Here is a 17,467-nt window from a genome sequence, read left to right as displayed (position 1 = left end):
AATATTACGAAAAATAAAATTCAATCATCATTAAGGCTCGGAAAAAACGCCCGTCATTTTGTAAACATGACACTGGTTTGTACAAAATGCTTCTTTATACCAAATGTCAACGATTAAATATGCTCTAATCACGTCCGTAGACTGTGTACGAAAATTACGACTCATAAACGGGTCTCGTCATGTTTTCAAAATAACGGGCGTTTTTCTGAACCTTACGGGTGTTTTTCTGGGCTTTAGAAATTAGAAACCAAGTATACAATCTTCCTCTTCTTCAGTATTCTCTGGAGAATATTTCAGTTCCATGTCCTCATCGTTGTTCATGTCGTCATCGTTGTCCGTTTTTATGCCCTCGTCCTCTAGAACGCAGACCGTTTCTGAATCCCCGTCCATATCTGGAGCACTGTCCATTACTGAGTCATTCAGTGGATCTGTGCTTTCTATTACCTCTGCGTCTGCAGTCACAGCTTCTTGAGTCGGAACACCTTTTTCAATTGTTATATAATTATTACCAGTATTTATTACTTGTGATGTAGTATTAGCGACATTTATGATAATTGGTATTTGTGATTGGACGCGATTCGGAGGATTCATTGGGATTAGTGTACCACCATTATTATGTAGAGGATTTATAACAAGCATTGGTGGTTGCCCTGGAGCATTGGTTGGCACGCTATTGACCATTTGAGGTTGACCTAAAGACTGAACAACGAAGTTATTATTTGGCAAAACGTAAACTCCTGGCATAACTCCTCCGGCTGGAGGAGTTTGTTGTATTGGTATATTGGCTGTCATACTTGGAGGGCTAGTCATAACTGCACCTAACTTCGTAGGCGACTTAACCCTTATTTTTTTAGGTTGACCTGTCTCTAGTTTGCTGTCGTCGCTCCGTTTTTTACTTGTATTATTTGTGGTTGTCATTTCAGGAGTAGAGGTAGAAGAACTAGATTGAGACGCAGGCTTTCTATACCAGACGGTTGAACATGAAGAATTTTCTTCAGCACTTTCAGTTTCAGTTTCTTTTAATGAAAACACGTTTTCAATCACTGGTGTCGCAGTTCCAGTGTTTGCATCTATTTTTGAGTTAACGAACGAGGAAAACGCATCATTAAATTGTTGCTTTTTCGAGGACATTGAATCTGTAAAGAACGTGTATGTTTGTGGTGCCGTTGGAGCTTGCGGAAATGCCAATGGAGGGTTCATATTTACAATAGTTGGTTGTATCGGTTGTGTTTGTGTTGTATTACTTGTATTTAAGTTTATATTTTTTCCAAATTCTTTGTAAACAGTATTGGGATCGATTGTTGTGTTTGATTGCACGTCGTCTACTTTAAGATTAATAATATTACTTAGACACAAAGACGATCCTGAGCTTACTTTCGATCCCAACAAATTAATTTGGCTTTGAGCAAACGAGAGTATATTAGCGAGAACTTTAAGCTCTACTGTAGATAATGTATTAACGGGTGTGTTTAAGGCGGCAGCTACTTTGCCATCGCCATTAATAGTAAGCCGCACGTCTTTAAACCTGTCCAAAATGGAGGCAATCAGCGAGTTGACTTCCTTTGACAATTCATCACTGTCTACAACGTCAGTAACGAACATGCTTGGAGGCACTGCAGTATTCTGTGGCAAAGATTTAAGTGTAGGCACTATAGTAACTGGTATTTCAGTATTCTGTGGTAACTGTTTAAGTGTCGGGCTGGTCATTACTGAAGTAATTTGGCAATCGTCATCGCCTTTCTCTAAAAGATTGCCAGGTTTCCAGGCATTTATAGCTTGAAGACTAAGCAAGCTTCGTTTCGGAAGAGGTATATTGTCAAGCTGTATTCCCGTTTTTATTTCGGGCTTGCAACAACACTTACATTCTTTACTCTGACATGTATGGGTGGTTCTAACATATTTTATTGCATCAGGATGCAATGCATTGGACGCATGGAGTTTGGAAATTACTTCTTCTCGTTTGTACCAGCAACATACTGCTTCGGTTGTTACAGTCCGTCTCTTTAATAACTTTACAACATCTGGCCGACTTGCGTTACTATAACATGTTGTTCTTAAATAAGTTTCTATGTTTCCCATACAATCTACTTCATAGATTTCAATGAAGTCTTCAGCATAGTTGCGGAAAACTAGGACGGGATTATGAAAATTTGCTTTTTTTAATGTCACTAAACGCCTATTATCGGCCGATTTTGCAGGCGGAGGTTTTTTATAATTTAGTGCTTTTCCTATTAAACTATTTTTAACGTCATCAGTTCGCTTTGCAGTTAAAATATTTTTCAACCAATCATTGGAATTAAGTTTCGGCGCTCTGTTAATATTTATGATGCTTACATCAATTTCATCTTCCAAGTCCCGAACTACACCATCATCCACAGATTTTTTACTAACTGATTGTTCACCAGAAAAATCTACATCAGGCTTCTTATATACTTCTGTTTTGCGGCAGCAGCAAATACATGCACCTGGCTTGCACGGGTGTGTCGTTTTTATGAAACGTACGTTGGGATATTTTAGAACTTTAGGATACAACGACATAACAAATTCATCCTTCTTGACCCAGCAGCAATTACTTATTTTATACCTAGCCTCATGTAAACTTGTCGCCTCATACAGAGCCTTGTTTTTAAGGTTTTCAAAATAGTGTAATAAATTACCATCGTTATCAGTGAAGTAAAAGAAATGTTCATTAGAAAATATGTCCTCTATTTCCAATAAGCTATTACGCAATACACGTTGAGCTATTTCAAATGAAGTAACTTTATTTGATTTTTTTCGTTGTAAACTATTAATTTCAATTACTTTTGGTTGTATTGATTTTTCAGGAATTTCAGGTTTGTTCCCGCGTTCTATTAGTAGATCTGGAGGGAATGTTATTAATGGTACATCATCATCCGAAGAGCTTAGCGATGAACTAACTGCGCCACCTTTTTTTACTTTACTTGCTTTAAGCAACTGTCCACCATGTAACACTTGCCCTTGTCCTATTAGTACTGGAAGTAAAACACTACACGGTTTGCACTGTTTTAGAAGTTCACTATATTTACACGTGTCTTTGGGAGCCGCTTTTGTAGACTGTTCCTCTAAAGTTTCAATTTTCACTTCAATAATTGGTTCATCTATAACTTCACTTTTCACAGAATCAATTTGAATATTACATATATCAGGTTCTGTTTCTATTTCTTTAATAGGCATTTTATTAATTGGATGATATATTCTTCGAAGTGTATCTTCTAATTCTCTAAATCTCCATTTATTCTTTCGTCCTTTTTTTGGAGGTCCGGGGATAGTGCGTAGTACAGGTTTACTTTCTTTTAATATCCTGTCGGTAGCTTCTTTTGGGTCAAATCCAATGGGATATAAAGTTCTCCCCACAAACATATCGTCCAATTTTGTCGTGTACACGATGGGTATTAGTTCTAGATCATGTACTACATTATTTAGTATATTTAGATCTTTCTTGTCTTCATTTGAGTTTTCGTCGATATCAATCACCTCTGTTTTGATATCTTCTTCCAATACTTCGACATCTGCGGACAATTAAAACATATTATTAAATTACTACACAATTACACATAATATATATTAGTACAAGTATGAGGCTTCAAAGTGGGTACAATAGAAATGTGTAGTTGAAAGAATCGGGAACATAGTTCTACTCTTGCATTCCTCGCTTACGGTTTCCACATTTTTTTATTGTAACACACAACACACAATGCGTTTTAATGTCTCAAAACCCGATGCCTGAAAATTTGGCACACATCATTTATAAATTTTATAATACTGGTTAATACATAGACAAGAAGGATACAAATCATCCTAAGGAAGTTTCAATTTAGTACAGCGGGCGCAGCATGGTTTTTATCGTATGTCACTATGCTAGGGTTGCCATACGTCCCGGTTCGCCGGGACATGTCCCGGTTTGAAGCACGGTGTCTCGGCGTCCCGGCCGATAAGGAAATTGTCCCGGTTTAAAAATCATAGTTATTTAGTAGGGGGCTAGACTTGGTAAATAATAATAATACCTGCATTTCTACGTTTCATATGGCCAAAATTTAAAAAAAAATGTTTTATGGTACCTACTTTTACCTAATGTCCAATATCAGTTTCTCAGACACACAATCATTAGATGATTATGTAAATTATGTTATTTTATAGCTTTTAAAGTCTGTAATGTAGAGCACGAATTTCAGGCTCCCGAAGGGCCTAAAACCTCATCAATGGAACTTCGGCCCTCCGAGTAACTCTTGTACATATGACAAATATTATTGTTGAGTAACATTTGACGATTGGTTCGTGTTAGAGCGCTGCTTTCTTACATCTCGACCTTCGACGTCACTTAATTTTTATCAAATATAAACATTTGTTTCAGAAGCTTGGCATTTGCCTCGCAGGGTTATTCCCACTAGTTACCACCAAGTTGTTACCAGTGGTAACTACGGGGAATTTTTTTCCCACCTTTTACCACTGTTAACTACTGGGAAAAATAATTCCCAGTAGTTACCACCAAAATTTTGTTAGGGTTAACTACTAATAAAAACAGTACAAAAAAAATTAAAATAAATATAGAGTGCTTTAATAAATCATTATTAAGTCGATTAGTGTTTTAGTAAACTGCCTTAAAAGTGACGAAAAAAATTGAAACAGTTTAACCGGTACTAGTACAAAAACTATAATATATGCAAGGATAAATTTAATAATCCATTTAGATTATTTTTAAGTGATTTTATTCGGTAATTCAAAATCACTCTATATTTATACTATACTATTTTATACTGTTTTTATTAGTATTTAAGTCTAACAAATTTTTTAGTGGTAACTACTGGGAATAAAAATTCCCAGTAGTTACCAGTGGTAAAAGGTGGGAAAAAAATTCCCAGTAGTTACCACCGGTAACAACTTGGTGGTAACTAGTGGGAATAACCCGCCTCGCATGAAAGCTCACCGCGCTGGTTATAAGTACGCTTCGGGCTTATTAAGTAATGTGAAAATTTCTGAGCTCGACCTTCAAGCCTCACTTTTTACCTAAATTTTATTTCTTCAGCTTAGCCTTTGACCTCGCTGCGCCAAGCTCGGCCTGCAGTCTCGCTTTTTAATACAATGGACATTTGTTGGCGTTTATGCTCTAGCTGAGCTTATCCTGAAGCACGGCTTCGACCTCACATGAAAGCTCGCGCCTCACTGGGAACTTCGGATTTTTAGGCCCGGCCCGGCCTTTTTAACACGCTTTCACAATTTTGTCACAAAAAATTTCGCGCTCGCTGCGCTCGCGTTTTTTGCTGGTTGACCCTGTGAATCTACATGATAGCTTGACTGGTTAATGAATAGTCATTTAAACACATGGAAAGTTTATCTCCGAAACTACTGTGCTAAAATTTTGGAAATAAACACAAAATAGTTCTTTACCTATCGATGACAGGAAAACCTATTAGAAATGTGCAGTCACGCGTGAGTCGGACTTAATTACTTAGTTTTTGATGCTACCCCTACGGGTTTTTTATAGACATTTCACTCACATTTCACATGAAAAAATACATTGTTAAAAATTGTGTAATGTACGGAACCCTTAGAACGCGAGTCCGACTAGCACTTGGCCGGTTTTCTTTAAATGTCCTGGTCTGAGTCCCCACACATATGGCAACCCTACACTATGCACGTCACTTTCGCACTTACAAATAAAAATGCGACCGTGCTACCACCGCAGTAGGGCTAAGATGGCCGGCTCTTTATAATTTGTCACCATAGCTGTCACGTTTTAACAAATATGTAAGTGCGAAAGTGACGCATGGCATGACAGGAGATAAAAATGCGACCATGATAGCTGGTGAAAATTTGTAATTTTTTCGTCCGCACCTCCTGATTTGATCGGTCACAATGTTATAATATGGTTATAACTTATAATACCTACTTCTAATTGAATCAAATGGGATCGATGAACCAATTTTATTTTAGCTCCGCAACACACAATTAAAAAAAGCGGCCAAGTGCGAGTCGGACTCGCCCATGAAGGGTTCCGTATTTAGGCGATTTATGACGTATAAAAAAAACTACTTACTAGATCTCGTTCAAACCAATTTTCGGTGGAAGTTTACATGGTAATGTACATCATATATTTTTTTTAGTTTTATCATTCTCTTATTTTAGAAGTTACAGGGGGGGGGACACATTTTACCACTTTGGAAGTGTCTCTCGCGTAAACTATTCAGTTTAGAAAAAAATGATATTAGAAACCTCAATATCATTTTTGAAGACCTATCCATAGATACCATAGGTTTGATGAAAAAAAAATTTTTGAGTTTCAGTTCGAAGTATGGGGAACCCCAAAAATTTATTGTTAGGGTTCCGTAGCCAAATGGCAAAAAACGGAACCCTTATAGATTCGTCATGTCTGTCTGTCTGTCCGTCTGTCTGTCCGTCCGTATGTCACAGCCACTTTTCTCCGAAACTATAAGAACTATACTGTTGAAACTTGGTAAGTAGATGTATTCTGTGAACCGCATTAAGATTTTCACACAAAAATAGAAAAAAAACAATAATTTTTTGGGGTTCCCCATACTTCGAACTGAAACTCAAAAATTTTTTTTTCATCAAACCTATACGTGTGGGGTATCTATGGATAGGTCTTCAAAAATGATATTGAGGTTTCTAATATCATTTTTTTCTAAACTGAATAGTTTGCGCGAGAGACACTTCCAAAGTGGTAAAATGTGTGTCCCCCCCCCTGTAACTTCTAAAATAAGAGAATGATAAAACTAAAAAAAAATATACGATGTACATTACCATGTAAACTTCCACCGAAAATTGGTTTGAACGAGATCTAGTAAGTAGTTTTTTTTTAATACGTCATAAATCGCCTAAATACGGAACCCTTCATGGGCGAGTCCGACTCGCACTTGGCCGCTTTTTTTTCTATTTTTGTGTGAAAATCTTAATGCGGTTCACAGAAATCACAGAATACATCTACTTACCAAGTTTCAACAGTATAGTTCTTATAGTTTCGGAGAAAAGTGGCTGTGACATACGGACGGACAGACAGACGGACAGACAGACAGACATGACGAATCTATAAGGGTTCCGTTTTTTGCCATTTGGCTACGGAACCCTAAAAATAGATAATTTAACCAGATTGTGCGAAAATTTTTCCCGTATAGACTGCCCTTGAAAAATAACTGTTTGAAGTGAAAACTTCTTTAGCGGCGCTGTGCACTTTTTGAGGTGTGGAAAAAATGTTAAAATTTCGACAGATCACGTGACCGTAAGACGGTCACGTGACCGTAAGACGGACACGAAAGTTACAATGTATTTTTTTCTTTATTGATTTAAATGCCATCTAGTGAGTTTCCCTCTAACTGGTATTAATATAACTCGAGTACTAACAGTGATGTGCTTAGGGGTTTCAAGTAATGCGATGAAATAAGTGAAATAACGCTAGATGGCGTTAACCTCAATTATACTGACATTTTGCACTAGTCATCGAGTTTTCACTTCTGCCGGCACTCCCGGAGTGCAACCCGTTGGTTTTTTTTAATATTTGTAATAAAGCTAAAACCATTCATAATACTTCTAAAAATGCGCCATTTTTTTGCCCAACAACAACATCTAACTATTCCTCAAAATAACCAAGGGTTCCGTACTTATTTTTATTTTTAATATTTGTTGTTATAGCGGATACAGAAATATGGTACGGTTGAATCACAAACATCTTTTCAAAAATATATTTACACTCCTATATGACACTTTGACATTCAGGCCGTGTTAATATGTTTTTGGAACCAAATGGCTTGTACAGATGTTTGTGACCTCGACCGTACCATTAAAAAAAACTACTTTGTAGGATCCGTACAGTACGGATATGATGGTCGTTCTTGTCTACGTGACAGCGTGATAAAACGGTGTCCGTCACTTTCTTTCCCACGGTGTTAAACAGTGACAGTTATTTTATCACGTGGATAAAGATGGATAAAGCTATCCATAATAGGCTGGCAGGGCGTGAACCCAGTGGGGGGACAGTCACATGCAAATGTATGAACTCATATTAAACATTAATCAATGTGTAAACAGGCCCTGTAGGTATGAATATTGACGTTAATATTGTGTGTGTGTTCAGATTTACAGATGGCGCTTCATAATGGATACAAAAAAGTTCCACGAGAGGGCTCTCTTTCTCATATACAGTGCCAACCACTTAAATAGCCTCACCTATATATTGTGAGTATTATAATTATACGTGATTATTTTTATCAATATATCTTAAATTTGAATTGTACGCCCTGACGTTTATCGAACGACACATTAACAAGTCCGAATTTGTCTGCGCGCGAAACGTTGTGGACGCAAGAGCTAATACGGGCCGTCCACATGAATAGCCTCAGTGTAACATAATCGTCCAAACCGTGCATTTAAGTTTCGCTTTCAAATTTATTTTATTATGATTAGATAATACAGATGGCATTCTATTAAGTACCTGCAGTAACGCGATAAACACAGTGTTTTTGTGACTATGGGACGTGGAAAAAACTTACAAGTTTATAAATTGAAAAGGTTAATTTTTATTTAACTCTAAAATTATCCCATCGTGAGATAGCTCAAAAAATAGGTCGCAGCCCTAAAGTTATTAATAATTATGTTAAAAATAAGGAAAATTACGGCCACCAGTATAAAGGACGCACAAAATTTGCCACTACGGATCGTGAACGTCGACTTATTTTACGCACTGCTTCAAATTCCACCAAGACCGCCAGGCAAATAGCTAGTGAAATAAATACTAGAGCACCTCTCTCTACAGTTCGACGGATTATTAGAACATCATCCCACCTCAAACGAAAAAAAATCATGAGTAAACCTCCTTTGCGCGAACAACATGTGGCGGGTCGACTGTCTTTGGCTAAAAAGTAAGCTTTGGCGAAATGTGATTTTTAGTGATGAGAAAAAGTTTAATCTAGATGGTCCAGATGGATTTAAATATTATTTTCATGACCTAAGGAAAGAACCGAAAGTACTATCACGTCATCATTCAACTCTCGGATCGGTGATGGTTTGGGGAGCAATTTCTTACTATGGTACTGTTGATTTAATTGTGGTAGACGGAAGACTAAATTCTGAAAAGTATTTAAATTTATTAAAAGAAACAAAAAGTAAGATCAGAAAAGTAATAGGTAGAAAAAAAGTGTTTCTTTAGCATGATAATGCTCCCATACACAAGTCAGCCATAGTTACAAAGTAGTTTGAAGAAAATCTGATTGAAGTTCTAGATTGGCCATCCTTGTCCCCTGATCTGAACATCATGGAAAATGCCTGGGGTTGGCTTTCTCGGCAAGTATATTACAACGGAAGACAGTTTAGTAATAAAGAAGAACTCATTCAAGCTATTTACACTGTTTGGGATTCTGTGGACGTTAATTACATACATTCTTTATATGAATCACTACCTAAACGTATTTTCGAATTAATAAGGTCTAATGGAAGGTATACGAAATATTAAACGAGAGTTTTAATAACTAAACAGTATCTTTTAGCATGTGAGGCTATTCAAGTGGAAGGGTCAATTTATTTGTTTGACGTTATTTCTTAAAACTTTGATTAGATAACAATAAATATTGTATTTACTATTACAAGGTTTCTTGTTTTATTTCATATTTAATGTTTAATATATATCTCCTTTTTATATTACTATGAGAAATATTAATTTTGTTGAGTGAGGCTATTCAAGTGGCTGGCACTGTATATATTATACTACTCTTTGCGTGAACCGTGACCGTTATAGGCAGGCAGTTGAAATTTTCACAGATGATGTATTTATGTTGCCGCTATAACAACAAATACTAAAAATATAAATAAGTACGGAAACCTTGGCGAGTGAGTCCGAATCGCACTTGTCCGGTTTTTAAAGTGATAAAAGCTTTCCCATGGCAGTCTTCTGACGTAATTCTGTACAGGATTTTTTACAATACTTTGTCGTGTACATACAGTCACCTGCAATAATATGTTACTCTTCGAAGGTCGCAAAAATATGTGATGAGATCTCTATAAGATCGTATCAGATATTTTTGCGGTCTTCGTTGTGTACTTGTATAACATATTATTGCAGGTTACTATAGTGTAGTAGTATAATTTACTGTCATTTATTGAATCAACCTTAATACTCAACGATTTGATGAGTACCCTTACCATGAGTTACTGACAGTGTCAAGTCAACACTGACGTCTATCAAAGTCTACTTAACTTACTTTCTAGTTTCTATGCATCTCGCTCGTACTGACATAATTATTATTAGTGCGACCGAGATGTGTAGAAAGTAAATTACGTAGATGTTACCGTATATGTCAGTGTTGACACTGTCAGTAACTCATGTTATGGTAGTCATGGTACAGTCGACGTCAAAGATATGTTTACATTTTCCGCCTTATTAAGTTATATTACAAAGGAACAAGGTGCAAAAGTGTAAACATATCTTTGACGTCAACTGTACAGTTGACCGACTATCGCGCGAGTTACAAATGAGATAGGTATGCACTCGTAGTAACGATAAAATGTAAACAGTTAACACGCAAAACAGTGATTGTATTTTAATAAACTACATGCCATAATACAATTTGTATTGCGTATTAACAAATTACATAAATACATTAAAACAATATAAATACCTGAATCGAAATCCATCTTTACAATTGACAACATGATCCGAATCCTTTAAATTTGCCACTAAAAACTCATCATCATCACAGATCTCATATTCACCAAATAATTTTCACTTCTATTCACGTTAAACATTTCTAGGTTATGTTGTACAAACTGTTGTCATATTGCCGACGCACGAAGGAGCGACTTGACTGAACTGAAGGGCAGGGGAGGGAAAGTTACGGGGCACGGGTGAGCGGGGTGCGGTACAGGGGGGAGGGGAAACCGGCGAGCGCCGCGAGCGGGGAGGGGGAGAGGCGCGTTTGAACGACTTCCACTACTCGTGCCAGTCATTTAGCTGCGCGGGGGAGGGGTATCCTGACATTGATATTTGATATTTTTATAATAGAATGACTAGAATTATTTTTTATTTATATTTAAATTGGGACATATTTTGTCAATAACTTTTATGCTAACCTTTACGGGGCAGTTGTAAAACCCAATTATTGAAGTTAGGGGCTGTTCATAAATTACGTCATTTATTTTTAACGATTTTTGACCCCCCCCCCCCCCCTAAAATCATCCAAAAATCATACTTCGGATGACCCCGTTTCCTCCTACGTCATGCTACCATCATCCGATGTCCAGACCCCCCCCCCCCCCCTAATTTGAAATGACGTAATTTGTGAATAGCCCCTAATTTTGATTTTTTAAGCCGGCTTCCCACGGCCCGTTTTTTCACAAATCACCGCGCCTCTACAGGCCGAAGATCGTGGGAACGGTCGCATCCGACGAGGCCTGTCGTCACCCGTCCGATCCGTCGGGAGTCGGTAACTTCAAAGGCGCGTCGCGGCGCGGCGCGACGGTGCCTGTAGGGGCGCGTCTGCGTCGGTTCATTTCACCTGGGACAGCGCACAGGCCTCGTCGGATGCGACCGTTCCCACGATCTGTCGGCCTCTACAGGCGCGGTCAGATCTGTGAAAAAACGGGCCGTGGGAAGCCGGCTTAATCAACCGCACAGGCATCCACAGGCGTGGCGCGATCCGGCCTGGCCTGTAATAAACACGGGCCGTGGGAAGCCGGCTTTACACATGATTTTTGATGATGAACAAGATCGTGTTCAGATAATTTTAAATACCTCGCACTCTACTACTCGCCGCTAGTCTTGTTGCAGAATTGTACTTATATATACGACATTGGCTATGTTTTATAATATTAATCCCACAATTATTATAGGGTCTCGGAAACTCTCAGGGGCGATCGAGGTAACTTGATTTGATAATAGTCCTTCTATCGATAACGAGGAATTCGAAAAATGCACATGAACTGAAAAAAAGACCTGCCAAGACTTTTATATATTTCCAATAGAATATTATATACAATACGATAAGTATAAGTACTTACCTACATTATTTTTTACAAAAATTATGAGTTTAAAATTTAAACAAAAAAACACCATATATTATATAAGTAACAAATGTAACAAGAACAAAAAATTAATATAACATTCATTATATTAATTAATTAGCGTTAATTTGATTATTTTTGATGTGAAAAAATATTACGTATTAATTTATTATGATATGAAGTCAAAAAAGCCACGTTACTCACATTAGTAAAAAAGAAAAAGTGAAATAAAGATTTCATTCATTCATTCATTAGTATCTCTACGCATCGTGTCCCGGATAAGGACAAGATAAAAAAATGAAGTTCCTACAAACAAAAGAGCTTATTTTCTTATGAAGCTCATAGCAATTATGTCCTTTTTCTCGAGGGAGGCAGTACTTTAAATATAATATTCGATAATTTGTTTTCAATATAGTTTTACATAAAAAAAAATCTTTTGGTTGTTTAAAAACAATGCTCGTTTATAATTAAATATTGTTAAGAATACATATATTTTTAAACAAATTCGCTAAAACATAAAATAAAAAAAAACAACGGGTTGCACTCCGGCAGTGCCGACAGAAGTGAAAACTCTATGACTAGTCCAAAATGTCAGCAGCACTATGTATAATTGACCCATCCTCCTTTCTATTGAAAAACTTTAGTTCCGAAATTGCTGGCCAGTGAGCTTAAATTTGCAGCGTTAATTGTTTAAAATTCGAATAGAAATTGTAAAGTTACCTTGCAGACTGCAGACCTCGCATCTAAATATATTTGGTCATGATTTTGAGTTTTATTCCCCAGTACTAGAGTTCACTTTTATTAGTGATTTCATCAAGATGTAGCTTTATTGAATTATATTTAAGTGATATAAAGTTAGAATGTAACTGTGAGATCCTCGTATTTCAGCCCGTACAAGATTAGAACCTTTTTCATATGTAATGTCATTGAGTTTTTCTTTATTGATTTAAATACCATTTAAATGAGTGGCCATCTAAACCTTACGGTCACGTGATCGCCTTACGGTCACGTGATCGCCTTACGCTGTCTCGAGTTTATCATTTTTCCCCACCTCAAAAAGTGCCCAGCGCCGTTAAAGAAGTTTTCACTTCAAAAATATATACTTACTTAATCAATCACTTAGGTAGTGAACAAAAATATATACATCTGTTTTAAATTCCATTTAATATAAAGTAGGTAAATAAAAACAAATATCTTTAAAGATGCGTATTTTCACTTGACAACATTCTATTACACCTCGCTAGCCGAGCGAGCAGCTGACGCATCGATATCCCCGTCCCGCTCACACCCAGTACCAACAAGATGGCCGCCCGCCGCACCGCGGGCGCGTCACCGCACCGCTCACGCGCGCCTCGCCCCCTCGTGCTGCGTTTAGACGGACTAGTCGGTCGAGTAGCACAATTGGGTACTTTCACGGTACTTTCCTCTACTTAAAATAATTTATTTCACACCATGCACGAAATAAAGTACCAGATAATTATTAGAAAAACATAGATCTAGTAGTTATTTTTAAACACAATTTCTATTTAATAAATCGGATATCGGATAGAAATATAAAAGCGGCCAAGTGCGAGTCGGACTCGCCCATGAAGGGTTCCATATTTAGGCGATTTATGACGTATAAAAAAAAAACTACTTACTAGATCTCGTTCAAACCAATTTTCGGTGGAAGTTTACATGGTAATGTACATCATATATTTTTTTTAGTTTTATCATTCTCTTATTTTAGAAGTTACAGGGGGGGGACACACATTTTACCACTTTGGAAGTGTCTCTCGCGCAAACTATTCAGTTTAGAAAAAAATGATATTAGAAACCTCAATATCATTTTTGAAGACCTATCCATAGATACCCCACACGTATGGGTTTGATGAAAAAATTTTTTTTGAGTTTCAGTTCGAAGTATGGGGAACCCCAAAAATTTATGGTTTTTTTTCTATTTTTATGTGAAAATCTTAATGCGGTTCACAGAATACATCTACTTACCGAGTTTCAACAGTATAGTTCTTATAGTTTCGGAGAAAAGTGGCTGTGACATACGGACGGACAGACAGACGGACAGACGGACAGACAGACAGACAGACATGACGAATCTATAAGGGTTCCGTTTTTTGCCATTTGGCTACGGAACCCTAAAAAGTAGGCGAGTTGACCGTGACGTCACTATACTAGTTTTCATATATCATTCAATTTATACTTGGTCAACCAAATCTTGTCAGTAAAAAAAGGCGCGAAATTCAAATTTTCTATGGGACGATATCCCTTCGCGCCTACATTTTTCAAATTTGCCGCCTTTTTCTACTGTCAAGATCTGGTTGACCAAGTATAAATTCCATATTAGCAAATCGTTTTGACAGTTCTAAAAAAGAAGCTGATTTGACTAAAGTCTATTCTTTTATTCGGTAGACTGAAATGACAGTTAATAGTATGAAATGACATTTCATGTTCATACAATTAACTGTCATTTCAGTCTACGGAATAAAAAATAGACTTTAGTAGGAGCAGTTTTGTTGGAGACGCTTCTTTTCTTTTTAATACAATAAATTCATAGATATTGTAAGATTTAGTTGTCTTTTGTTACTGATTGAGTGTATTTTTAACTTCAAAATAAACTATTTAGCCTTTGAAAAGGGATTGTATAGCCTATTTTGACTGCGCTTTGGACTAATGCATTAATGTTTGTGACTCATTCACAAATACAGGCAAAATATTGAATTCGGTTTAGACCAGTATAACTTGAATGTAAGATAGAAATGAGCAATACCAATACCTACTTATTTATAAAAATGCAGAAGTTACCTCTGCAAAGTACAAACAATAAGTTTTGATACTTTTACTTACTTAGCTTATCATCCTAAAAAAGCAAAGAGTACCTACTTATTGTATTATCTTTGAATAAAAGTACCAAACTTAAATTCCGTATACTTACCTAATTATAATAATTAGTAATTTTATTTAATGTCATTCCTTTTTTCATTTACTTCAATTTCGCTATCAGTTAATTACCAATATTCCAATGACTACACTGGCATCACTTTCAATTGTAGTAATGGTTCAGCTTATAATATTTCTACAACCACAGTAGCGACGCGCTTAGTATTTTGTGAATATTTGGTTGACATTGCGGAAAGCGCGGGCGGGCGCGGGGGGAGGGTGCAAGTAGGTAATTCGAGCGCCAACACACACATACATAATGGTACATGTTCAAGTGCCTTCTGTCACCTTCTGTGGCGTCATTTCCATGTGTGTGCGTGTCGAGACTGTCGAGGGCGGAGTGCGGGGGAAGCGGGGGTGTGTAGATGTAGGTGTGCATTGCGAGGTTACTCACACATAGTAGTGATTCCCCATAGCGATGCGGTGTGGTTTCGTTGATAAGAGACAGCGATAAGCGGTGTAGTATTAACATTAACACGAATGTTTTCAGAGTAGGTTAATACTTTCTTGTTTTCCTTATTAAAATCAATTACGTAGGTAGTAGCGTATAACTAAAAGATTTTTTTAATGATTCAGGATGTAGAATTATTGCAGGTATTGGGAAAAATGTTAAAGCTTTTCGTATAAGATATACTTAGTAAAAAAGTATTCTAAAATTGCAGACTATCATAATTTCCTTTTTTTTTGCACATACATATTTTTTTCACAAGTACTACATCGCGCCCCGCTAGGCGCTAAATCGCTATGCCTAGTAACATGGACACGACCCTGACGCAACTTCTCAGTAATGCGGCCGTTAGCGTTCCTATTGCTGATGATATAGAGTTGAATTTCGTAATTCATACCTGTACATGTAAAAGTTCGATTATGCTAGAATGAGTGTCCGCGAAGCAGAGCGTGTTGGCTTGTTTTTAACCGACTACTAAAAGAGGAGGTATCAATATTTACTCAACAAATAATTTTTAATACCTGTTTGATATTATGATGGCAAAAGAAGCCTTATTATTGATCTGTGGGATGGTGCCTGGTGGGACTAGGTCATTCTGTGTAAAAGTGTCCAGTATGACGTATGATATGACCTAATTGACCTATAAAGTCACTAAGCAGAGTTTGGCTAGTGATTAAAATTTAACCCTGTAAGTAGGTATTTTATTTATTAATCGACTTAAAAAAGAGGTGGATTACCTACTTGTCCCGTTATCCGGAAATCGGGTTATTGGTTTTCAACTTCTCACGGTGTATAGGCACTATAAATCAGAATAAGTAGGTACAGTCACCTGCAATGCAATAAAATGTTACTCTTCGAAGGCCGCAAAAATATGTAACACGCTCTTATGGCTCTACAAATAAGATCGTGTCAGATATTTTTGCCGTCTTCGTTGTGTAACATATTATTGCAGGATGTACATCATTGCAGGTGACTGTACAGGTACCCTTTTGTTGACAGGTAACCATGGTACCATTTCATGTTTACCACGTTTATTTCACGAAATTGTAAATTTTCTCGTTTTTCGGCGTTTATTTTTTGTTTTCGTTTTTTAAAGTGTTAGAATGTCCTTGTTTACAATTAAGCAGGTTTGAAGTGAAGATTGTGGATAAAACAATCTATTTTTGAAACAATTTGAATAAGACTGTGCTAATTAAGTTCACGTTTGGTATAAAAGGAATGTTGACCTAATGTTTAACCAATCATGATAACTAATTAAGTAATTAATAAGCGTGTATTATTAGTTTAATATTTTGGTAAGTATAATTTTTTGACCTTAAAATGCTAAAGTTATAGAATTTAAAGGCTTTGCTGGCCTGTTATCACTTTGGTGTGATCAATAGGGTTAATATATGTATAATATTAGTTTAATTGTTTTCTGCCAACTCAATCAACCCAAGACACAGTAATACATCAACCAAATCAAATTGGCAACTCGGACCACTATTACGCCTTTAGTTTGATCCAAACTGAAAGTGACACCCTATATAAATATAGGTACCTATTTAATTGTCTGAGCGAGAGCGAAGGTCTCCGTTCCAGTTTGGACAAAAATACTTTTGCGCGGTTGGCTGTTCTTCTCTACGGGTCGCATTTCTCAACCGATTCTCATGAAATTTGGTCAATTGTTTTTTTTGTCGATTCCGTTTTTACCTTAATTTGAGTTCAAGAGCCAACAGGAGTGGTCATTTCTCCATACAAACGTACTCGACTGTTTCCTCCGTGGGTTTTGAAGCTAGAGCAATGATTTTTTCAACACAGATTAATATTATCAATATCTGTGTCGGACCGTTTTGCTTTTTTTTTGTTTTTTAAGACGCTAGAGCCTTTCAGAAATGGCCAAAATGGCCTAATTGCCTATGCCGCAATGAGAGGCGTGGTATTCAAACCTGATATCAATTAGCCAAAAAAACAAAACGGTCCGACAAAGATAATTTCATTACCATTTAGATCTCAAAATTTCGTCACATTTGGTTAAGTTTTGGGGGAGGAAACAGTCGAGTACGAAACTTCGTTTTTTGA

General features: G+C 36.8%; 1 protein-coding gene across 1 annotated transcript; it reads right to left on the bottom strand.

Moving 5' to 3' along the window:
- Positions 1–240: 240 nt before the first annotated feature.
- LOC134658192 (uncharacterized) lies at positions 241–10,809 on the bottom strand. The gene is made up of 3 exons (XM_063513800.1): positions 10,644–10,809; positions 1,660–3,530; positions 241–1,623 (listed from the first exon to the last, which is right to left on the bottom strand). The coding sequence occupies exons 1-3, from the start codon at positions 10,675–10,677 to the stop codon at positions 241–243; spliced, it is 3,288 nt and encodes a 1,095-aa protein (XP_063369870.1). The 5' UTR covers positions 10,678–10,809.
- Between the last annotated feature and the right edge of the window lie 6,658 nt (positions 10,810–17,467).

The sequence above is a fragment of the Cydia amplana genome, chromosome 21 (assembly GCF_948474715.1).
Source record: "Cydia amplana chromosome 21, ilCydAmpl1.1, whole genome shotgun sequence".
NCBI lineage: Eukaryota > Metazoa > Arthropoda > Insecta > Lepidoptera > Tortricidae > Cydia > Cydia amplana.
This window is presented reverse-complemented; position numbering and strand designations above follow the sequence as displayed.